General features: G+C 36.9%; 1 protein-coding gene and 1 non-coding gene across 3 annotated transcripts in view; one reads left to right on the top strand and one right to left on the bottom strand.

Annotated features, from left to right (window-relative positions):
• Positions 1-1,358: 1,358 nt before the first annotated feature.
• The window catches only part of ZFAND6 (zinc finger AN1-type containing 6), a 75,579-nt gene continuing 51,447 nt past the window's right edge, over positions 1,359-25,490 (bottom strand). For both annotated transcript variants that reach the window (XM_029239476.1, XM_029239477.1), the window contains 5 exons: positions 17,867-18,037; positions 16,517-16,625; positions 15,538-15,638; positions 5,121-5,234; positions 1,359-2,289 (listed from right to left, as the gene is read on the bottom strand). In XM_029239476.1, coding sequence (XP_029095309.1) covers positions 2,141-2,289; positions 5,121-5,234; positions 15,538-15,638; positions 16,517-16,625; positions 17,867-18,020 — 627 coding nt within the window. In that variant the 5' untranslated portion in view covers positions 18,021-18,037 and the 3' untranslated portion in view covers positions 1,359-2,140. The remainder of the gene's footprint in view (positions 2,290-5,120; positions 5,235-15,537; positions 15,639-16,516; positions 16,626-17,866; positions 18,038-25,490) is intronic.
• LOC114905454 lies at positions 23,528-23,634 on the top strand. Its single transcript, XR_003796278.1, has one exon. It is a non-coding gene; the product is annotated as a U6 spliceosomal RNA (small nuclear RNA).

Here is a 25,490-nt window from a genome sequence, read left to right as displayed (position 1 = left end):
ATTTTGGTCTAATCTACTGGGATTCTGTACAGCCCTTAGCTAATACCACACTATTTTAATTAACATGGCTTCACAGTGAGTCTTAACATCAGCAGGAAAAATGCCCACCTCCCTGCTCCTTCCTTTCTGAAATGTCCTAGCCTTTTGCTCTCCTTTATCTTTTACTTTAGAATCACTTTAATAAGTTCCAGGAGAAAACTTGGTGGGATTTTTGATAGGACTTGCTTTGAATCTATAGGTCTATTTGGGTACAAATGACATCTTCATGATATTGTCTGCCTAGCCACGAACATGTCTATTTTTTGAGGTCTTAGTTATCTCTTAATGTTTAAGAATTTTTTCTTAAAGAGGTCTTCAACATACATTGTTAATTTCCTAGGTACTTGGTATTGTAAAAGATGTCCTCCAGTTTTCTAGTTGTTTCTGCTATAAAGAAATGCAACTGCCTTCTGAAAATTAATGTTACACCTACCACCTAACAAAACCCTGTATTTCTGGTACTTTCTCTTTAGATTTATTTGGGCTTTCTAAAAAAACAAACATGTAATGTACAAATAATGAGTTTACTACTTTCTATTTCTTATTAAATTGGCTAGGATCTCTGACACGATTTTTAATATAAGCACACTGATAGTGGAAAACCAGCCCTTTGTTTCTGATTTTAAAGGGAAATGAATTTTCCTCTTTTTGGAAGATGCTCGTCTTTTATTTGGTTTTACATAAAAACTATCACCTTAAGGAAATTCCTTTTTAGTCCTAATTTATCAAGGGTTTTTATCATGAATGGGTATTAAATTCTAATAAATACTTTAACTGGATCTATTGAGATACATCATAATGGTTTTCTCTTATTTACAGATTTCAATGCTAAGCCATCATTACATATGACATATGAAGGTAGAATACACATACTAAGATAGAGTACACAAGTAGTAAGCAAACAAATGTAAACATAGACATTTGTATTGTAAAATACTATTTTAATCTGTTTTACATATTTCAAGTTTTAAAAAGGTTGGCGGCCAGGTAAGTTTGAAACCACAGGACAAATGGTCTTTTGGAGGTCTTTCTACTTCACAATTCTCCAACTGCCGTGTTTGAGTTATGCTGTTTGTTTCTCTAATCCTACCAAAATGAAGCTTCTACTAGATGCTAATTCAGTGTGACAGAGTTCAGAACAGAGAATCAGACAAGAGCTAGAAAATATGACATGTTCAACTCACAGGAATGTAAGAACAGCATGTCATCCTAAGATTACTCACAAACAGATGTGAGTTCATCTCACAAAATTAAGTAAAGTAGAAAACTGAAGGACCAAAGTCAAAATGAACTACCAGAAAGAATAAGAGAAAAAGTAATACAAGGGAACATTATGGTTTTCCTTTTTATTTAATCAAAGACTGGTAGATAAACATAAATACAGCACAATTACTTCAGATCATTCTTCATATTGTATACACACAGACCAATGAACATAATCTGAAAGAAACCTGCAGTCAGCAATGAAATGCATACAGCTTTTCCTTCCCTTGCTCAAAAAAATTTAAAAACACACAAACTTAGAATCTCTTCAGCACACACTCTCCTGTGACAAATGATTCAGACATAAATAGTGGGTGCAAAGAAACTATATGCTAACATATGTATAACCTTTGTTAATGAAAAACAGAAGCAGCCATAATGATTAAGATACATTCAGTTACTGATAACTAGTTGTGCCCTAAAGGGCATTTATCAAAAGAGAAATCGTGCTGCAGAGAAAAGCTATATATACATACACAATGAGAAAATAAACTGCAAGATTAACGCATGCATGTTTAATACTGGAAAAATCACAGCCCTCCAACATTTCTCCACATTTGCTATAAAAGCCCTCGGCACTCAACTCAACTAAAATTAAAATGATCTTAAAAGGATAATACTTGTAGTTTACTTAAGTCTTTTCAGCCACAGAAACTGCAATGTAAATAAATGTTCAGAGTCATTTTCAAAACAAAAACAAAAATCTATTCTTCTGATGACATGCATGATTAAAAGGTCTATGCAAGATACATTGCTCTACATTCCCAATGACTAGGAAAAAAAACCTCAAGTCAATTTTTAGTTTGCAGATGGTCAAAGGATTTTGTATTCCAGGAGTTCAAATCTTCTGGATCTTTTCACCAACAACTACTGGATTTTCTTTTCTGATTTTCTCAGCAGCATCAGCTTTGTAATTGTAAGAGCAATTGTGTACATCTGAGTAACGGTGTACACCACAGTAAACATTTCCACACCGACATTCAAACCCTGAAAATGGATTAATACACATACGTGAGTTGAATGGAAGGTCTAAAAATATTAAACTCTCTAGCATAATTAATGTTAAAAAGATCATATATTTAGGGCAGCAGTCTAAAGAATCATTCCAAACAAGCAGTTTCACAACCTAGTAACATTCTCAAAATCCATAGCTGATAGCTTCATTTCTTCTTCCTACCTACAAATACAAATACAGGTTTGTATCAGCAGACCAAAGTCATAACCACTTCTCTGAGCTCAAGTTTTCACCCGTGACACAATTGCTTCCTATCAAAAACAGGGTTGCTAAATTGAAACACTCCTCAAATACTACAATGTGAAAAAATAAGCATACTGTCAGAAGGCAATCTTAAGATTTAATTAAGGAAGAGGAAATGAAACTTTTGACAGAACTGCTAACAAATAGCATAGTATATTAGCTTTCCTTGGCTAACCTCCAATGGAGAGGTGAACTGTAATCTGGCTGAGTGATTTACAGCATGAGATGTTACGGTTGCCTAAGCCTGAATCTATTTACTAACACAGGCAAATTACGTGACCCTTAGCTTCTGCATCTCTAACTTTGGAATCGGTTACAGTAAGAATTAAATGAGGAAGTATTAAGTGCCTAACATATAGTAAACATGCAATAAATGCTACTGATTTTAGGGAAATGCCCCAAGAACTGAAGCCAAAACAGAGAAATAAGCAGTGTGGATAGTCTTTAAATAAAACCAGTCCTGCACCCCCAAATTATGATTTTATGATGGAATTACTGGAAATGGAAGATAGGAATCAAAATTTTAAACATTGACATTTGATGTAAACTTCCTTTACCAAATTTTTTTAAACTTCAAAAAGATACTCTGTAACTTCATAATTTTCTTTTATTTTTAAAATTTTATTATTTTTTTTTGGCTGCACCACACAGCTTGTGGGATCTTAGTTCCCCGACAAGGGACGGAACCTGGGCCCTCGACAGTGAAAGCGTGGAGTCTTAACGACTGGACCGCCAAGGAATTCCCCTATAACTTCATAATAATGAATGAAAAATGGAGCCAAGAATAATACTAGACTGACAAGACAGAAATTACTAAGTCGCAGCCTTCTTTCTAATCGTGAAGTCGAAGTTTCTGAGGTTTAGAAAGACAGTATTTGATGCTAAATATGTACACTTTAAAATGCCTTACTTGTTCACGTCTGTACTCTTTAAATAAATACATTTGCCAAGGCATGGGCCAGTCTTAAACATCTCTGATATCAGACTGTAAATCTCCTTTCCTCTTTATCTACACCTTAGCCAGATAAACCTTCCTAAAACATAATTTACTCAAAATCTTATCTCGGGCTTCCCTGGTGGCACAGTGGTTAAGAATCCGCCTGTCAATGCAGGGGACACGGGTTTGAGCCCTGGTCCGGGAAGATCCCACATGCTGCGGAGCAACTAAGCCCATGCACCACAACTACTGAGTCCATGTGGCACAACTACTGAAACCTGCACACCTAGAGCCTGTGCTCTGCAAAAGAGAAACCACCACAATGAGAAGCTCATGTACAGCAATGAAGAGTAGCCCCGGCTCGCTGTTACCAGAGAAAGCCCACGCACAGCAACAAAGACCCAACGCAGCCAAAAATAAATTAAAACAAACAAACAAACTTATCTCCTCTTAAGCCAATTTCTTAGAGTATTCAGCACAATGTCTGGCACATAGTAAACAATAAATGGTAACTATTTATAGCTGCAACTGTTCCCCATCAATTAACCACAGTACACATCATTAGCCTTATCTCTATGGTGGTATCTAACCCCCTTCTTCATATATTTTGTGCTACAATCCCCTTTTACGGTCCCCTAAACATGCCCTATCCTTTCTGTGAGCTTTTGTTCAAGGTATTTTTTTTTTTTTTGCCTGAAATGCTCCCATTTCCATCACTTATTAAGTCCTACTCATCTTTCAAGACCCAGCTGGAACATTCTACCTTCATGACTTTGATGGGCCTCTACTCCTCTTCTTTTATATAAATTAATCACATCCATCCCTGAATTCCCAAAGAAATCTATTTGACTGCACTTAAATGTACTCTCTTTGCCAAATATCCAAGTAATATTTCAAACATTTTCTTCTCCCGCTCTCTTTTTTTTTTTTTTGTGGTACACGGGCCTCTCACTGTTGTGGCCTCTCCCGTTGCAGAGCACAGGCTCTGGACGCGCAGGCTCAGCGGCCACGTCTCACGGGCCCAGACGCTCCGCGACATGTGGGATCTTCCCGGACCGGGGCACGAACCCGTGTCCCCCCTGCATCGGCAGGCGGACTCTCAACCACTGCGCCACTAGGGAAGCCCCCCCCCTTAATAACAATCCCAGCTAACAGCTCTGTTACAGTAGTCAACATGTATTGATTACTTATTGCGTGGCAGCACGCGGCTATCACCTTACATATGAGCTCTCTGAACCCTCATGATAACCTGTGACTAGCCACTTTACATAGAGAAAGTACTTCACAGCTCACCAAGGACTTAAATATTCTCTCACACACAACAATTTCGGCTCTCTGAAGGCAGGAGCCACATCTTTGCCCTTTCACAGCACCTGGCGCACTGACCTTACCTGTCTAATATTCTCAAACTCAGCTGAAATGAATTTTTAAAAGAAAAGCTATTCATTTTACTATTAGGTATGTAAATAAAGCTACTTTTATTTAAGAAAATTCAGAAGGTGAAGCATATCCATTATTAACTCATATGGGAACAAAAACAATCTTAATTGAAGCCATTAATAGTAAGTCATGCATCATCATAAATAAAATCTTAAGTTTAAACCATGTGATTTAGGCCCTTACCAGTAAGTCCCACTTTCTTCCTGCACATGAAACAGCGATTCTTTTTTTGTTTTGGTTTTTCAAGAGACTTGCTTTGCTCTTCAGATGGCTGCTGTGCCGTTTCTGATACTGAAGCTGATAAAAATAGGAAGGTGGTAAAATTTAATTATTCAATGAGATTTTGAAATTTGGGTGGTTGTTACCCCTCACCCCACCCCCACTGACCTGTTTATTCAGAGGATAACTGAGTAATTTATTTATTTACTAGCATGGAAAGATGCTCACATTAAGTTACAAAGTAGTTTATATAATATGACCCCCTTTTGGTGAAATGCATATATGTATGTTAAGTATGCATGTATGTATACACACATGGAGAAAATCTAGACTATACTCTGACTTATTAACAAGTGACTCTAAAAGCACTATATTTTCTAAAATTTCTAATAATTATGTATTTGACCAATAAAAGACATACAAAACACAAACACTACTTGGGTATTCTAAGGGAGTGTGTAAGAAAATGGTCACATGCAAACTTCTAAACACTGTTGAGCTCAGAACTATGTAGATTTCAAAGAGAATAAGGGGAAAAAGCCTGAAACCAAGATTTAGTGGAATACTAAGTATGTTCAAAATCCTCAGAATGTTTCATATAAAACCTTTAAAATACTGAGAATAAGATAAATTGATTAAAATGTTACAATTAAGATAATAAATTGATTTAAGTGTTGAAGCCAAGGCCAGCTGCACCAAAATTCAGGTCTAATTATTGCCCCTAAATCCTAACTAATGTGACCCCCGCCACTCCCTCTCACTAACTACCCTGGCCCTCCCAAATGCTGTTACTAGAGTTAGAATCTATCAGGTGACCTAGCAGACATGGTATCTTGTTCTAAAACAGTCAGTGACTTGCCAGGGATCAAGGATTTAACCTCTCCAATTTTATCACCAACCAGTCCTTCTTCTTCAGTAATCTACTGCTTAACCAATCTATGGGACTATGCCAGGTACCTCTGCTGTGTACAACCAATTCAAAAGGGCTTCCTTTCTCTCATTTCACCATTCAATTGCCCTTTAAAGCCTCCAGGAAACCCTGTCTCAGTTCTCTTGCAACGTTTCATTCTGATTACCCTTAATTCCCTTAAGTACTCTCTACCAAATTCTGGGCACTTCACATGAGCCCCCTCCATCCATGCTTCACACATTGCATCCAAGTCATCTGCCTTACATGAGAATCTAATGATGTGCCCTCCAATGTTTAAAATTCTTTGACGACTCCCCACTAACCCCCAGGATAAATAAAGCCCAGAGGGTCCTTCAGGATTTTTCTCACCCTTCTTTTCTAGCCTTGTCTCTCACCATTCCTCAACAATAATCCATGCTTCAGGCATAGTGAAGTATTTGCAGTTTCCCTGAACATACTAAATTCTCTCTTACCTCTGGGTTTTTTGTAAAAGTTGTCCTTTCTATGTGGAACGCTTTTCCTATGCCCCCTTGTCCCTCTCCTCCTTACCTGGCTAACTCCAATGTGTCTTTTTTGTTTAAGCTTGTATTATCAGCTCTTACTCCATTCCCTCCCCCACAACTTAGACTAGGAAACCCTACTATGCCCGGTAGCACTTTCTGCACTATTATAAATGCCTTTCTTTTTTTCCCCCGGTACGCGGGCCTCTCACTGTTGTGGCCTCTCCCGTTGCGGAGCATGGGCTCCGGACGCGCAGGCTCAGCAGCCATGGTTCACGGGCCCAGCTGCTCCACGGCATGTGGGATCTTCCCGGACCGGGGCACGAACCCGTGTCCCCTGCATCGGCAGGCAGACTCTCAACCACTGCGCCACCAGGGAAGCCCTGTAAATGCCTATTTGACTTTAACCTGCCCTTAACCTTTCAGGGCAAGAACCTGTCATTTTCATCCTTGTTACCAGTGCCTCCTACTACACAGCAGGCATTCAATAAATAATCTGTTGAACTGAATTAGTATTGAGTTATTTACCTATTGTATTTATGTGCTCCATTTCCCCAACTATACTGTAAGCCTGCTGAGAAGAGGGATAGCATCCTATTCCCTGTTTGAATTTCCAGCACCTATCACAGTGAACTATACACAGTAGATGCTCAAACATTTGATGTAATGGATTCTAAACTGCTTATGTCAACACATTATTAACAAAATATGACAATAGGCAAAACACCACAAACTAACAAATAAATATGCATGAATGAAGAACTCTATAACATGATTATTCCACCTGGACATTCTAAAGCTAGATGGGAGACAGTGCTACCAATATCTACATTTTTTTTTTTTTGAAACAAAATGTGGATACATAAAACCTTTTATTTTTAATAAGTAAATACCCCTAGAATGTAAGCTCCATGAGGGCAGGGGCTGAATGTCTCGCTTACTGTTTTATCCCCAGCTCCTAGAACAGTATCAGATAAGGTTGGGCTGTGTGTAAAGAGCTCAAAAATAGTTAACTTGCAATCAGAAAAGAATCTATTCTATTTATTACCTTTGAAATCTATAAGGCATACCTATTCTCCCAAGCAAGTCTGATACTCAAATATACTAATATAAATAATGCTTTACTGGCAGTAACAACACCACTATCCCACAAGATTACATATTTAACAGAACCAATTTAACTACTGAGACACAAACTTTGGTATCTGGAAATGGAGAACAGTGAAAATACATTTACCTACTATGGATACAAATGCTACTGCATACCTCAACAGAGACATTTCACAGTATTAACCCTAAAGATCTGTCAAAGCAAACGGTTTCTCTTTAACTGAGGTTAACTGCATAACCTTTGGAGTGAAGGATCAGGTGGCACGCCAGAAGCTTATAAACTAGGGTTCAAATTTGAGGCTGACCATGTCCACTATATCCTCATCAGACTAAGGTAGCCTTAGCTTACCTGCAGTTAATGGCTGGTACCTGAATTTAAACATTTACCAAACGAATTCATGGGCAAGATGATAACAGTATTCTGTAAAAGTCTAAGATTCTTAGAAATTACTCCTGTTTCCCCAATTTTCATGTGAGATTTAAGATCAAAGCAAACCATAATTATCAAACTCTAAGTTACGTAAAAGGAAACAATCTTTTAAAACGGCCATACTAAATAAATAAGCAAGCAAGCAAGCAAGCCATACAGTAGACTAAGGGCCAAAGGGCCATACTCTTATTGAACCTGAAGCCAAAATAAGGACAGTTTCCTCAGAACTAGGCAGTTTTTCATATTCTGAATTGAGAATTGTAAACAGAGAATACCCATTTGTTAATGATTAAGAACAGGTGGCTGCCTGTGTTGCATCCAGTGGTCCTAAAGGGCTATTTGGGAGGCCTATGCAATGGCATAAAGGCTGAGAGATAAACTGTACAGCACTTGCTAATAATTTTTAATGGTAATCTCAACTAGACAAAGCCTTCTGACCACTACTTTAAAGATACTTCAAAAAGCACCAGGCAGGTAAAACTGGTTTAACTACCCACATGGAGGGCCACATTCAAGAGGAACAAGGCCCTATGCTCTGCATCCTGTGGAAGGAAGGAAGGAAGGAAGGGAGGGAGGGAGGGAGGGAAGAAAAGAAAGAAAAAAGTACACAAATATAACAATGAGTACATAAAACTATTTAGCACTACCTGTTTGGGGGCATAGTCAAGACACATGGTGAAAAATAAAACTGAACATAAGATGACATTATTACGTAATCCCCGAACATTATCTTACAGGAGATACAATATCTATGTAATATAGCATATATACCTTACATATATGGGTATATGTTATATACATAACATACATCCATATATATAACTTGTCATGACAAGTCTCATTCAAGGGTTAGACTAAGCATTGTGAGGGTGGGGACTCTTTCTGCTCACCACTGCATACCCAGGGCTCACACTGAGCGGTCGCTCAACAGATATTTAGTGAACAAATGTACACTTTTACAATGACCCATTGGGATAAAATTCATTTCCCTTCTCTGGACTTCACTTTCTTACCTGCAAAATAAGGGGGAGGACAAAATGATCTTTATGCTATTCTTAGCTCAAAAATCCATTACAAGCCTTCCCTGGTGGCGCAGTGGTTAAGAATCCGCCTGCCAATGCAGGGGACATGGGTTTGAGCCGTGGTCCGGCAAGATCCCGTAAGCCGAAGAGCAACTAAGCCCCTGCGCCACAACTACTGAGCCTGCGCTCTAGAGCCCGTGAGCCAACAACTACTGAGCCCATGTGCCACAACTACTGAAGCCCGTGCGCCTAGAGCCCATGCTCCGCGACAAGAGAAGCCACCGCAATGAGAAGCCCGCACACTGCAACAAAGAGTAGCCCCTGCTCACCGCAACTAGAGGAAGCTCTTGCGCAGCAACGAAGACCAACACAGCAAAAAAAAAAAAAAATCCATTACAAAATGAAAAATTTTTTTAATATTCAAGAGAAAAATTCGCCTGCATAGCGGGCTAACAGGGTCCAAAAACAATAGGGTCCAAAAAAAAAAAAATGAGAATCATATATTTAATTTTATATTTTCTAGCAGGTATGTTAAAAAGCAGAAACAGATAAAACTAATTTATGTTATCATTTAAATAAAAAATCAATATGAAAAGTATTAACAGAATATTTCACTTTGTCTTTTTTGCTACTAAGTCTTCAAAAGCACTGTATGTGTTACAACTAGAGTGTAACTGGCAAATAAATATGCACTAAATATCTAACTTCGGACTAGCCACATTTCAAGTGATCACGTGAGGCTAGTGGCCACCATCCTGAAGAAAGCAGCTCTGTAAATGAGATCAGTTTCTAATAGCAGCTATTTGGAGGCAAAACACTGTTAAATGAATCCTTAAAATACAACTTTGTGTCATCTTATAACAAACAAAAAGAAGCAACCAACCTTCAAAATGGCTCTCTTCCCTTATCATGGATTAGAACCCAATACCTTAGAGATTTTCCATGACCTGATTCTAGACAATCTTTCCAACTTTAGTTCCAACACATACTTGTCTGAACTGGCTACTCTAGCAACTGTTGTTCTATCTCCCAAATTTCGTGTTTTCCTACCAGTATGCTTTTGCTTTTACAAACTCTTCTCCAGCAAAAAAGCCCTCTTCACGGTACCTATCTTTCACATAAATGGAGTCACACAATACGCTGGCCTTTTGTACCTGGCTTCTTTTATTTAGTATATTTTCAAAGTTCATCCACGTTGCAGCACGTATCAGAACGTCATTTCTTTTTACGGCCGAATACTATTCCAGTGTATGAATATACCACTCCTTGTTTATCCAATCATCTGTTGACAGCCATATGGGTTCTTTCCATATTTTGTTAATTATGAATAATGCTGCTATGAATATTCTTATATAAGTTTTTGTGTGAACACATTTTTTCAATCTCTTGGGAATTAGGAATGGAATTTCTTGGTCATATAGTTAATTCTATTTAACTTTGAGTTAACTTTTTTAACTGTCAAACTGTTTCCCAAAGTGGCTGCACCATTTTACATTCCCAACAATAATGAATGAGGGTTCCAATCTCTCCACATCCTTAACACTTTGGCCATTTTTATATCTTCTTTGGAGAAATGCCTATTCAAACCCTGTGCCCTTTTAAAACTTGGGTTCTCTTTATTGTAGAATTATATTTCTTTATATGTTCTAATCAGATATACAATTTGCAAATTTTTTCCCTTTCTGTGTTGTCTTTTCACTCTTGATAGTCCTTTGAAGCAAAAAGGTTTTTAATTTTGATGTAGTTCAATGTGTCTATTTTTTCTTTGCTGAGCTGTAGGTGTCATGTCTAAAGAAACCTAATCCAAGGTCATGAAGATTTATGCCTGTTTTCTCTTACATGTTTTATAGTTTTAGCTCTTACATATTGGTCTTTGATGTATTTTGTGTAAATGTTTGTGTACCATGTGAGGTAGGGATCCAACTTTGTTTAAATGGCCCAGCATCATATGTTTTTTCCCTATGGAATGATCTTGGCACCACCTTGTTGGAAAATCAATTGCCTGTAAATGTAAGAATGCTATTTCTGGACTCTCAATTCTATTCCATTGATCTATATGACTATCCTCATACTAGTACCATGTAGTCTTGATTATTGTAGCCTGTATTAAGTTTTTAAATTGGGAATTGTTAGTCCTCCAACTTTGTCCAGATTATATTGGCTATTATCACCCACTCTTTAAAAATCAACCTCTGATTTTTAATCCATACAAATTCCTAATTTTTAGTTGAAAGGGACTATTCCTCTCTGATTGTTCTGAACCACTGATCTGACAATTCAACTTGGTATGAAGAAAGGAACCCTCAGAGCTGAAAAGACTATGAGAATTCTAATTTACTCTGCCACTCAGTGCAGAGATCCCCTCTACTTTGTTCCTGACAGTAAGTCAGCTCTCTGAAAACACTTCTGTTTCGGAGAGCTCACCACCTTAGTCATGATTACATTCTACTGCTGGAAAGCTTCAATATTCTCTTATGCTAAGCCTCCCCAAACACTGGTATTATACAGAATAAGAATATCCTTTGTATTTATTAACAAAACACATTTCATCTTATTTCACTGACTTCTAATAACTTCTAAGGTGGACATGGTTATTATTCTCCTTCAAAAGTAATTAAAATAAGGTTCAGAGAAGAGGAGGTGTCAAGATATGAAAACAGAACTTCTGAATCCAAATTCCATATTCTTTTTACTCTGCTCCAATATCTGAGGGACTGAGAGGTTAACTGAAGTTGAGCATATTGTTCTAATAGAAATGAAGTATGATAGTTTAGAGTGTACAAAGACACTTAAAAGTTTTCATTTTTAAAAAGCTAAGCTGGGACTTCCCTTGTGGTCCAATGGTTAAGAATCCGCCTGCCAACGTAGGGGACACGGGTTCGAGTCCTGGTCTGGGACGATCCCACATGCCGAGGAGCAACTAAGCCCATGCTCCACAACTACTAACTAAGCCCACGCTTTACAGCCCGCAAGCCACAACTACTGAGCCCACAAACCACAACTACCGAAGCCTGTGTGCTCTAGGGCCTGCATGCCACAACTACTAAAGCCTGCGCACCTAGAGCCTGTGCTCCGCAACAAGAGAAGCCACCGCAATGAGAAGCCCGCGCACCACAACCAAGAGTGGCCCCCACTTATGGCAACTAGAGAAAGCCCATGTGCAGCAACAAAGACCTAACGCGGCCAAAAAAAAAAAAAAACTTGAAAAAAAAATTTTTTAATACAAAGCTAAGCTTTCATAAACTGGAAATCTGTCATTCATAACTGATACTGTGTAAGTGAGGTACTGTTGTTTATTAAGTTAAAAGGCATAATTAAACGAGAAAGATGCAGTAATATGGTGAATTCTCAGGTAAACATGAAAAAATTCTTCAGAGCTTCTCTGTTAAACAGGAGAAAAATTATTCAGAGCCGTGAGGACAAAATGGAAGCAGTACCAACCACCTGGTGGCAACTTACCTAATTATAAGCAGAATACCTACAGAGAAAAAAAGCTGTTTCAAGGACACTATTCTGAAAACTCCAACGACAATGTTAGGAAATTCTGGCTTAGGCACACAGATGCTACTCTTGTACCCTCTTCTACCTGGGATGATCTTCCTATCTAAAAAAATTTCCCTTGAGGAATACAAATGGAATAATAAGGAAGAAAACAGATACCTGGGTAGGTCACCAAACCAGTTGATCCTACCCTGGGAACTGAGGGAGGGCTGGATATGGCAACAGAAACACACACAAGGACATCCTAGTCCAGGAAGCACCACAACTGTCTAGTGGAAAGAATAATGGCCTAGAGTCAGGTGCCTAGGTTCCAGTTACAGCTCAAATGACCACAGGACTTGAGTCAAAGACTTCTCTTTTCGTCCATCTATTAAGTAGATGGAAAAAATATTCTCTGCATTTGTTCCTATCAAATAGGGAAGTCACAAGTACATTATGTGTTATGAGTGTGTATATATATATATATATACACATATTCGTGTGCATGTTTATAATAAAAGACATTTTTAATTCAACAGTATAAGATATTTTTTAAAAACTAGGCTGTTAAGAGATTTTACCCATTGAAAACGAATCCTCTCAAACTCAGATGAAACTTACATCTGATTGTTCAAAGATTCTGCTATGCTGGAATTATGAATGCTAAGCTTTTAAAAGGTACTTAAAAGTTAATACTGGTTTAACTTAAAAGTCACTGAAATTACAGTGAAAAAAGGAGTCTATACAATTTAAAACCCCTCTACAATTTCTCCTAATATGGCATCAAGACCACCATTTGCATTAATGTATCTATGGCTATGTGGAGAAATCTATATTGTTCTCCATACACCATAAATGTCACTTCATATTACATTAGTTCACCAACTTACAATCTTCATTTTTTGTCAAACTTGCAAAACAACTGCTATTTTATTCTTTTTCTTAAAAAAAATAAATTTATTTATTTATTTTGTTTTTGGCTGCGTTGGGTCTTCGTTGCTGTGTGTGGGCTTTCTCTAGTTGTGGTGAGCAGGGGCTACCTCTTTGTTGTGGTGCGTGGGCTTCTCATTGCAGTGGCTTCTCTTGAGGAGCACGGGCTCTAGGGTGTGCAGGCTTCTGTAGTTGCAGTACGTGGGCTCAGTAGTTGTGGCTCACGGGCTCTAGAGTGCAGGCTCAGTAGTTGTGGTGCACGGGCTTAGCTGCTCTGCCGCATGTGGGATCTTCCTGGACCAGGGACTGAACCTGTGTCCCCTGTCTTGGCAGCCAGATTCTTAACCACTGCACCACCAGGGAAATCCCTGCTATTTTATTCTTAAGCAGCATATATTTTCCCACTACCAACATTCTAAAATTTGTTCGATTGTAAGACATAAATAACACCTTCATGGTTGGCAGCCTATTCTCATTCTTCCTTACTTAGCTCTCTCTCAAAATTGCTAAGCAACCTTTGCTTCTTGAAAACTCTCTGTTGACATCTGTGGCCTAAAACTAACCAGGATCTAGATGACTTCTTCCTCTCCCCTTTGCTGACTCATTATCCTACTTGCTCTTCTTGATTTTGCCTCTCATTTTCAACCTGTGCCAAGGACTTCCAAATCTCAGACATAATACTGATCATACATTTAAATACCTATTAACTATCTACAACCTCCAATTGAGATTTTAAGTTTTGAAATTTGACCACTTCCAATTTACTCTATCTAAAATCTTGTCTAACCATTACTTCTTTCAACCTCCCTGTGGCAAACAACCACACCATTGCCATTTCAACTGTCATACAACCGAAAGCTTTAATACCACCCCTGTCTTATTTCCCACGTCTAATGGATAACTAGATTTGGGGAATTTTTCTATTTCTGTTTTTAAAATATTCCTTATCTCTGCCCAACCTTAAACTTTCCTATTTAACTAAAAAATAAAAATTATTCACCTAATACTTATGTTATACTGGAATACTTATGTTGGTCAGACAGTATATTTTTCTATAGCAAAATCTACAAAGAGGCAAATTATGCCAATCATTTGTTGGGCATGAAATCAGAGGAAGGGGAATTAGCTAGCTTAACTGAATTTAAACTTCAGCAAACTTCAGCTACGATTGCCAGATATATCTGTCACCACCCTGTGAACACCATGTACAATGGAAGGTTTCACTGGGCACGGCATCTTCTCCCTTTAAATCATGCCATACGTAAAATGACACACAGCTCATCTTTGGACTTGTCTTTCCAGAGTATCCTTCTCAATTTACACATTGCTTCCACACAGTAATAGAATATAACTAAGCACAGATTTTTAACAGCATCCTAAATGCCTCCTCCACCATCTCTGCCCACTAAGAAAGCCTTCAAACACATTTTCAAGTCTTCCTAGATCCACTTCACTTTAATCCACATAACGTGGATATAAAGAGCATGAGCAAGAACAAGAGACACCATGCTATAAATAAGAGTAACTGAATGTGACTGTTGTGCTGGAAGTCACACACAGGGAAAGATGGGGCCACTGCCAGTCAAAATAATCAGTCACTTAGATAACCTGAGTCAAAAGCAAGAGATTCCTCTCAAACCAGCAGCCCCAGTTTGCTGGGAGAGGAAATAGTATTTAGGTTAAATTGGGCAAAACAGTAAAAGAGAACAGTATAATACCACCACTTATTCATTTAATTATATTTCTTAAACAAAACAGATTTTTAATTTTCTATGTTTATGCTGATGACCTAATTATATGTAAGTGGGAAATGGCTCCCAACATTGCAGTCAATTAAATACTTGAGGATATAAAATATTCTGCTCATAAAGAAAACAAATGTAAAAATACGTTATCTTAGGCAGGTAATTTAAAAAACATACGCATCTAAGATAGTGCCTGGCTTGTAATATTCAAATGTTAAATAAATGACAAAATATATGCTAGTTCATGTGCAAACCTTGCAGGTCTTCTGTTTCAGGTATTGCTTTATCCACAGATGTACTGTCCACTTGGGAAGATGCTACAGATTCTGATAAAAGTGACTGATTTGATACAGGGCTAGAAAAGCAAAAATATTTAGATTTTAAAAGATGATCTCTGTGCATGAAGAGTAACTAAAGTGATTAATAAGTAAGAGTTCACATATGTAAGTAGATCATTAAGACAAGAATTAATCAGAGATACTTTTTTTATAACTTAAACATAACTACAGAGCTTTGAAACTTGAGACCAATTTGGACCAGAAGTTTATTGCTTTGAAAATAAAGCAACAGTATACGTCCACTGTGTATGAATTCACTAAATGAAAACTAGTATGATAAAGACATAATTCAGGAACCCTAATACAAAGTTCTATATGATACACCTGCATAGCAGAACTGAACATCTCCCATCATAAACTGGAAAAAGGAACTTCAGAGTAGAAACTTAATATGTTTCCTAACAGTAGAGTAAGAATAAAACAAACATTTCTGTGTTTTCAGGCTTCTAAATGATGTGACTTCAAAGTTAAAAAGAAAAAATACACTACAGTACAAATAGGTATCAGTACCACATCATGATATTAAACGAAGGGAACCTGTGACAAGACTGTACTTTTTGATACAAAGCACTAGTACTTGCATAATAAGCCTATGACTAGAAGAACTGAACATGCTTCAGAAGGACTTCAAGGGTTGGTCAGGATATATTATGAAGAGAAATAAAGAAAAACCTGTCTGAAAGGAAATCTGAGACTTAAAAAGATAACTCCCTACTCCCACCCCAATTTAAAACCAATAAAAAGATTTTTCTGACTAGTCACTAATAATAATAATTCTATGCCAGTTAATCGTAAGCTGACTACATAGTTTTCCTTCTTAACAGAACTGATCATGTGGAATATATGCTTTACTTTTCAATAGCTTTCCAATCACACTTCAGAGGCTACATCTTACCTTGGCTGCATAGATGAAGATGTAGAGTCTAACGCCGACTGAGTTTCTGGGACACTGCCATCTGTGCACTGAACCGGTAAAGACTCAGACAGACTACTGACAGAAGGTGCTGTAACAGGACATCTCAGGTTAGTGACTGTACCCTGGGCAGGCCAACACCTCATCTACAAAAATCAAGATCAGTTTTCCACGAAATATAGTATATGGATTTTGTTTTACTATATAATAAGCCGGTTCATTACTTTAGTTAAAATTTTTTCAATAGTTTGCCTATGAAAAGAATGCTGATTTTAACCAAGGAAACCATATACAAAATGTATATATCCAAAATTAAACTACGATTTCTTAGGACTTATTATTACCCAAACCCTTTAATTCACAAATGTCTTCCAAGTACTAGCGCACAAATATTTCAAATAAAAAAGAATTTTGCAGTAAGGCAAACATAAGTTCAAAATTAAAATCTGCGCTCAGGTTATATTATTTTACCTGTTCTTTATAAGGCAGAAATGTAGATGATGACTTAAAAAACAATAATTTATATTCATTTGGTCTTAGCCTTAAGTAAAGAAGTTTTGATTAAATGATTCTAGCTTCTGGCTTCAACACGAAGCAATGATGAGAAAGACTCTACACACAATTTTAAATGAACTAAGTAACAGCCTGCACTTTCATTCACCACGAAAACCTATACATTTAGGCATTAAGCTACATGAGAACTATCCTAGATGAGTACCATTAACACTTTACTTTTGCAAAGCTTATACTCAAAATCCTCATGATCCTTCTTACACAACTACTGAAACAAAAGCCACTTCATTTCCAGGAAAATCCTTTGACATAAAAATGCATAAAGAACTCAAATGAACTGGGGATGAACATCCCTTTCTCTGAGTCAAACTGTTACACCTCTCCTTCCTAATGGAGAAAGGCTTTTTCTACAGTCAGCTGTGGCTATATATAACTCACTCTTTCCTTCTACAACTGTCTTGGCTTCAAAAGTCATCCTAGATAAAAGAAGCAAGGTCCTCGTACAGCCCTCACTCCCTTACACCTTTTCCAAGACAGCTATATATATACTTGAATGAAGTGTGCCTCTATTTTAATAAGATAATAGAATTCTCTAACACAGCAAGTAAGAAGTAGTTCTTTTCAATGGGTAAAGATACTCCTATTCCTGTTTCCCTACCACTGATAATCACATTATGTAATGAGACATTTTCCTGATGTAAGTGTAGTAAAAGAAGTAAAATGTGAAAGCAGAAAAAGGTACTGGGTTCCCTGTGCTATTCAGGTGTATCTCAATTATGAACAGTGCTGTGTTTTACTTACCAGGTAAGAATTACTTACCAGGTGGGCTTATTCTACCATTACTACTATTCTGTCTTTGAAGATGTTCTTTATAACATACTGAACACATGCCATTTGTACGAGGGTTTCCATAAAATCCGCAGCCAGTGGAACAAAGCATAGGCACTTGGCTGTGATTAGTTTCTTGAGCCATGTTCCTCTGTTGCACACCTGAAATTTACACAGAATTAGCAAAGAACTCAGACACACACTACAATCATATATTATCCAAATTTGCTTTATATAATAAAGGAAAATGCACTTATACTCTGCCCTAAACCACTCTGTGCAGCTGCCTCAACACATAGGCTGAGGTAGAGACAGAAAAAAATAAAGATCAAAAGGATACAAACTGAACTTTTATCTCTGACCCACTGTATACAAGTCGGTCTGTACTGGTTCAAAAAATGTTATGAACTAGAGAAGGGAATCTGTACTAAAGACTCCGCACCATCAGAATGTTAAGGAAAATCCTTTAAGTCTAGGTTCAGCTTGGACTCCTATTAATGAGAAATACAGTTTGCTATGTGTTGTATTATTAACTTTTAAGCATTTAAACTTTTGCTAAAAGTTTATGTTTTAACTTGCATAATGTTTTCTGTTTAAAAAGCATTGAACAGAATATCAATGCTGGTGAAGATGTGGAGAAATTGGCAGAACACTGGAAAAATGAGAAGTTGTGTCAATCTTTTTGAAAAGTTATGTGGCAACTCACCTTAAGAGCCTTGTAAAAAGATTGCCCTTTTGAACCAATCATTCTCGTTCAATAGAATAACTAGGGTATAATCAGGAGAAAATTATATATACATATGTATATATATATACATACACACACACACAAGGGATGTGTTTTACAGTATATTTATAATGCTGAGAAACTTAAAATAACTTAAATATCTAATATTAGGAGAATGGATTTTTTTCAGAAGTTAAGCAGTCATTAAAAATATTTTAGAATTCTTTTTGAAGGAGGAAATTGCTGATAATGAATGAAAAAGCACAATATGAAATGTATATACAATATGTTGCCAATTAGGACCCAAAAATGCATCTATTAACCATCAATAAGGATAAGAAAGAATATATCCAAGGATGGCAAAGCTCTGTGATTTTTTTTTTTTCTGATTTGTACCTTCTCTGTACTTTTAAAATCCTCTTAAATGAAGATACTACTTATGTAATTGGGAACAAAATATTTATTTATTTTTAGAGTATTTAAAATTTAAAAACTAACAGGCAGAGGAACTGTTTGGGAACCACACAGGCAATAATCAATTACAGCAGATGGAAGAACCCCATGTGCCATTTCTCCCATACAGCAAGTGGTTCTTTGGCATAAATAACATGAGAAGGTAATAAGAGGTTCTATCTCACTTTATTAAAAAACAAAAGCCTCCCAAATGAAATGAAGGTTCCTCCAAAATGCGTGTATGTGTATTTACAGATGAGTGTATGTTCAAAGGTCATACAGGACAAGACTAAGCAAAGGACACTGTTCTGCCACTGAAGTTTCCCTGAATTGATAAACATTCACTGTTTACCACTAACAGATTTTTTTTCTTCACCTAAATTATTTGAAAAGACAGTTGTAGAATGGGGGGAGGGTATTTAATGCAAATTTCAGAGCCAAGAGCAATAATGCATTTGACTCTACAAAACAAAGCAGGTTTAGCATTTGCCTTTAAAAAGAAAAACCTAAAACTGTTTAGAATCTTTAGATCTTTAGGCCTAGGAATATAAATAAAAGATCTTTAGGCCTAGGAATGTAATTTGGGATTTTGACAAACATCTTTTTTACTTCATGATGGCAAGTCATTTCAGAATCTAATCTTGGCTGCTCTGCTTTATATATTATGCTACTTTTAAAAACCCTCCCTTTCCTGTAGTTCTGTAAATACATATACAGTGTATCAAACTAAAAAAATCCATTAACAATGTTAGGATAGAAAAGCAAATGTCAAACATTCTGTTGATTTTGGGGGCCTATATTCATGAGGAATAGTGTGGTTGTCTGGTTTGGAATCAGGGTAATTGCTCAAAGTCATGGATGTAGCTAATAAGTGATGGAGCTGAGATTCGGTAGAAGTCCAAGCTCTAAATCAGTGGTTCTCAATGTTTGCTCCTTGGACCCCTGGGGAGGTCAAAACTGTTTTCATACTAATGCTAACTAGTTTGCCTTTTCCACCATGTTGACATGTGCATTTGCGGTACAAAAGCAATGGTGGGCAAAAACCTGGAGCTTCATCAAGGAGCCAAACCATAACAGTGGCAGTGAAGTATACTACCTTCTATTCTTCATCACCACACTGTGACAATAAAATTATTAATTTTATTAAATCTTGAGCCTGAACACACACGTCTTGCTAATATTTTTTGTGACAAACTGGGAAGTACACATAAAGCATTCCTGCTGCATATAGAAAGTATGATGACTGAAGAAAAAGCACTTGTGCAATTGTCTGAGTTACAACCTAACCGAGTCACCTTTTTCACAGAACAAGTTTTTTATTTCAAAGAACGACTGACAAACTCTGGTTATTCAGACTTGAGTATGTGGCAGATATTTTCTCAAAAATGAAGAAGCCTGTCACTTCAAGAAAAATAACTAATACTATTTATTGCCGAGGACAACATTCAAATGAAAAAAAGCTTGACAAGTTTCTCCAATTTTTAGAGAGTCTTTGATAAGGTCAGTGGTTATATTAATGACATGTGAGTAGTTGGTACTACTATTGACATTTGGAAGGTCTGCATAAGTCAGTAAGCCAATATTTCCTAAGTGACCAATGTATGACAGTACAAAATTATTCATGAACAAAAGATTTATTCAAAGTGAAAGAACACTGGATTTTAGAGTAACAGACAAAAGGTTTTTATATAGTATGAGATCCTACATTGCAACTATCCCTTTAAGAAACTACAAACTGTTATATTTTGGTGTAATATCAAAGAAGAGAAACCTCTATTATCTGAAAAGGTTATTAAAATACTCCTTCCTTTTCCAACTACATATCTGTATGACACCAGCTTTTCTTTTTAACATTGTAACAGAATGAATGCAGAGGCAACTATGAGAATCCTGCTGTTTGCTATTAAGCCAGACCTTAAAGAGATTTGCAAAAATGTGTAACAATGCCACATTTCTCACCAAACCATTTGGGCAGGGGGGAGGGAGAAATGGTTATTTTTCATAAAATATTTTTAAATAAATTAATAAATATTTTGTGATTTTTCTCACTTTAATTTGTAGCATGATAAAAATTTTCGCTAGATATGACAAACATAAATAAAAACTCTTCAACGTGCTCAATAATTTTAGAGAATACAAAGGTTCTGAAACCAAAAATTTTGAGAATCCACTGCTGTAAACCATCAATGCAGGCAGAATCACCTCAAGAAGGCAAACACTGATTCTCTGGGGAATGGGAGTACAAAAAAAAAAAAAAAACCCTTACTATTTATGTATAAAACACAGCTATACATATAATACATAAATAGATAACTATTATATATATGTGGAATTAAAATTTTATGGAGGTAGGAAGCCAATTAGGAAAAAACTGTTTTAAAAGGCTCCTGGGGATGGGGGGGAGGGCAATAAAGGAAAAAAGATTGAGAAACACCTTTTTTTTTGGCTGCGCCGTGTAGCTTGTGGGATCTTAGTTCCCTTACCAGGGATGGAACCCGAGCAGTAAAAGCACCGAGTCCTAACCACTGGACTGCCAGGGAATTCTCGAGAAACACTGTTCTAAATCACCAACTATTCTATGCTACCTATAAATGACATTAAAATGATGTTATAAGAATTAAAGAACTTTCCCCACTGGTACTGATAAATCTTTCAGTATATATTGGCAATGTACAAGCATCCAGAGAAGAGAAATATCTTATTTCTATAGAAACTCAAGTAAATATTCACAGATTAAAAGTACAATATGACCAAGTTTTTTATATCACAATCCCTGCTTCTGAATAGTAAGACTAAAATTTAAAACATGTAACACTAGCAACTTCCCCAAGCCAAACTGCCCTGCACAGTGGCAAACTAGCAATTATTTTCATAAGTCAAGAGCTTTCTTATAAAAAGCTATTATCCTGCCAGATAAAAAGCACAAAAGATTTCACAGCTTACTTAAAAAGAAAAGAAAAAAAGAGAGAGAAAGAGAAAAAGGAAAAGAATCAGTGTTAGTTATTCATTTTTAGGCCACAAAATGTACCTTTCCATGAAGATTCAGGAAAAGACCAAAAGCCATAAAAGGGTATCTTAGTTTATCTTTATGTGTAGTGGCAAAGATGGGGTAGCTATGGAGAAACTGGAAATCTTGCATCCCCTTGCTACTGTACCTTTTTGGTAGGTAAACAATTTGGAGGGCCCATTAGCTTGGCATTCAGGAAAGAAAAAGAGGAAAGAGCATGAGAAGGCAGAACAATTCCTTAATTGCTCTATGTATTGTGGGATTAGAAAACTACAAATCCAAGGAGGTAAAGAATGAGATTACCAGACATACAGAGAAAAATGGATTAGCATGGTGTAATTAAAAAAAAAAATTACAAATTAAAGAGAATTCAGAAAATGTGATTTCTGACTCTTAACATTCATAATCAAACCTACAACTGACTGTCCTCCCTACCCCACTCGGATAGTACTTAGTTATTCAGAGCTTACTATGGGCCAAAAACTGTCTTTATTGTTTTATTTATATTATCTCATTTAATTCTCTCCAGAACCCTATGATGTTGGTATTACTGATATCCCCATTCTTAAACGAGGAAACTGATATTCAAAGAGACTGAATAACTTGCCCAAGGTCACATATCTAGTAAGCAATTAAGTCAATGTCCTTTTTTTTTTGGATCTAAAAAAACAAAGAGAATGACTTTCAAAGTCCATCCTGTCCCTGCCAAACATAAATTCATGAGCATTCATGAATTCTTATTCTTTTCATTTAAAGATAATTTAAACTTTCATTCATTTATTCAACCTTAAGATATTATGCAGCTTTAATTAGCTTAACCAAGTTCTTGAGAAAATTTGTTTTTCCTTTAAGTCTTTTAACCTAAAAATTCTCATTAGCATAAAAATTCAAGATCAAATATTTTAAGATTGCAAAGAAAATTCATTACCAATTATTCAAATTCTGACAAAAGGACAGCAATGAATGAATGCAACACAGACTCAATTATAACTGCAAATACATGTCAATTAAACTTATTTCCCTCTGCTTTATCCCCTAGAATTTTAAGTCACCAAGTTCCAATAATTTTCATTCTGAAATATCTCATGCTCTTTTCTTCTTTGCATCCCAACTGCACCCCAATTCTGACTTTATCACTTCACATCTGGGTTATTTTAACAGTTTTTTTCTTCTGTTTTACTGCCTCTCCTCACAATCCACTTATTTAAATTCTCCTAAAACACTCAGTTCTCATCATATTACTTCTGTTCTAGTTACTAAATAATTTCCCCAGAAAGGAGTACTAGACCTGGCATTCATGCTCTACATAATTTACCTTAACCAGCCCAATTTCCCTGGAAAGTAAGCTGAGTGAAAAGTGAACAGGCTTGGGGGTCAGATCCCAGTTTTGCCGTTTTAATTACCTATAAGAGCTTGGACGTGTTACTAAACTTCCCTAAGTTCAACTCCTTAAAAGTGTGCTCAGGTGCTTGCTTCAGCAGCACATATACTAAAATTGGAACGATACAGAGAAGATTAGCATGGCCCCTACACAAGGATGATACGCAAATATGTGAAGCGTTCCATGTTTTTTCAGCCATAAAAAGAAACGAAATTGAGTTATTTGTAGTGAGGTGGATGGACCTAGAGACTGTCATACAGAGTGAAGTCAGAAAGAGAAAAACAAATACCATATGCTAACACATATGTATGGAATCCAAAAAAGAAAAAAAAAAGGTTCTGAAGAACCTAGGGGCAGGACAGGAATAAAGATGCAGACGTAGAAAATGGACTTGAGGACACGGGGAGGGGGAAGGGTAAGCTGGGACGAAGTGAGAGAGTGGCATTGACATATATACACTACCAATTGTAAAACAGATAGCTAGTGGGAAGCAACAGCATAGCAGAGGGAGGGAAACCAGCTCTGTGCTTTGTGACCACCTAGAGGGGTGGGATAGGGAGGGTGGGAAGGAGACGCAAGAGGGAGAGGATATGGGGATATATGTATACGTATAGTTAATTCACTTTGTTATACAGCAGAAACTAACACACCATTGTAAAGCAATTATACTCCAATAAAGATGTAAAAAAAAAAGGTGTGCTCAGAACTTCCCTGGCGGCACAGTGGTTAAGAATCTGCCTGCCAGTGCACGGGACACAGGTTCGAACCCTGGTCTTGGAGGATCCCACATGCCCCGGAGCAACTAAACACACGTGCCACAACTACTGAGGCTGTGCTCTAGAGCCCACGAGCCACAACTACTGAAGCCTGGGCGCCTAGAGCCCGTGCTCTGCAACAAGAGAAGCCACCGCAATGAGAAGCCGGTGCACCACGACGAAGAGTAGCCCCCACTAGCTGCAACTAGAGAAAGTTGTACACAGCAACAAAGGCACAATACAGCCAAAACTAAATTAATTAATTATTTTTAAAAGTGTGCTCATATTTATTTAAGACAGTGTATATAGAAAGCTTCCATATAGTGCCTGGCACCTAGCAGAAACTCAGTAACTGCTCTAACTCTGCTCTGCTTAAAAGCAGAGGGTCCTTTTGTGCCTATCTGTTTGAAACAAATCATCCTCGTTGCTGGAAACAAGCTTCCAGCTCATACTGCTCTTTCCTTCGTAAATGCTGTCCGCTTCTTCACTCTGCCTATAACAATCTTATTAAGGAATCAGCTTAAATTCTACTTCTTCTGGGTTCATTTCTGTCCACCTTGATCCTCCTCTGCTCTGTATTCCTACAGAAGCTGTCTGTACACCACCCTTTTGGGGCACTTAAGCTTACCATTACTCAAGTGCTTTACAGGTATACAAATCATTTCCCAGTTAAACAGTTTCTTCTTCAAATCCCCTTTATGCCTAATATGAATACTACAAAATATTTTGTTGAATAAACACATTTCATTATTGTTAGAAGTATTCACGTCAGGCAAAAAATGGTTATTTTCCATTGAAAAGGGGCGACAACAGATTGATGAAAAATGTTTCAATCACAGTACTCATAATTTATATACTGAAACAGTCATTCAGCAAGAATGATCAGTAACCCAAGCCAGTTACAAAAGGCATATATAATTTTTCATTTCATTGTTCTTCTCCCTGCTCCTGAAATAAATAGGGAGGATATATAATTTATAATGATGACTTAAATACAGAAGTTGTTAACTGGCAAACAAGTTAAATCTGACCCACAGGCATGTCTGGTAAGCCAGCACATATTAACTTTTAAAAATTAATTGTTAGCATTCAGAAATTGGGGAATGTCAAATAAAAATCCCAGGTTTCCAGCTTCTCTTGAAAAACAGCAAGACCTGACAACAGTGGACTGATGTTCCCAAAATTAAAACCAATCAGCTAGGACCCTTAGATAGAGCTCTTAGATAGAGCTTATACTCTCCAATTCAAGGCGACCTTCACTTTCAGTTACCTAATCTTAACCTATGATGATA

Source organism: Monodon monoceros, unplaced genomic scaffold, assembly GCF_005190385.1.
Source record: "Monodon monoceros isolate NGI ecotype Baffin Bay Population unplaced genomic scaffold, NGI_Narwhal_1 Super_Scaffold_21, whole genome shotgun sequence".
NCBI classification, from domain to species: Eukaryota; Metazoa; Chordata; class Mammalia; order Artiodactyla; family Monodontidae; genus Monodon; species Monodon monoceros.
The sequence above is the reverse complement of the archived record's forward strand: the minus strand, read 5'-3'. Positions and strand labels throughout refer to the sequence as shown.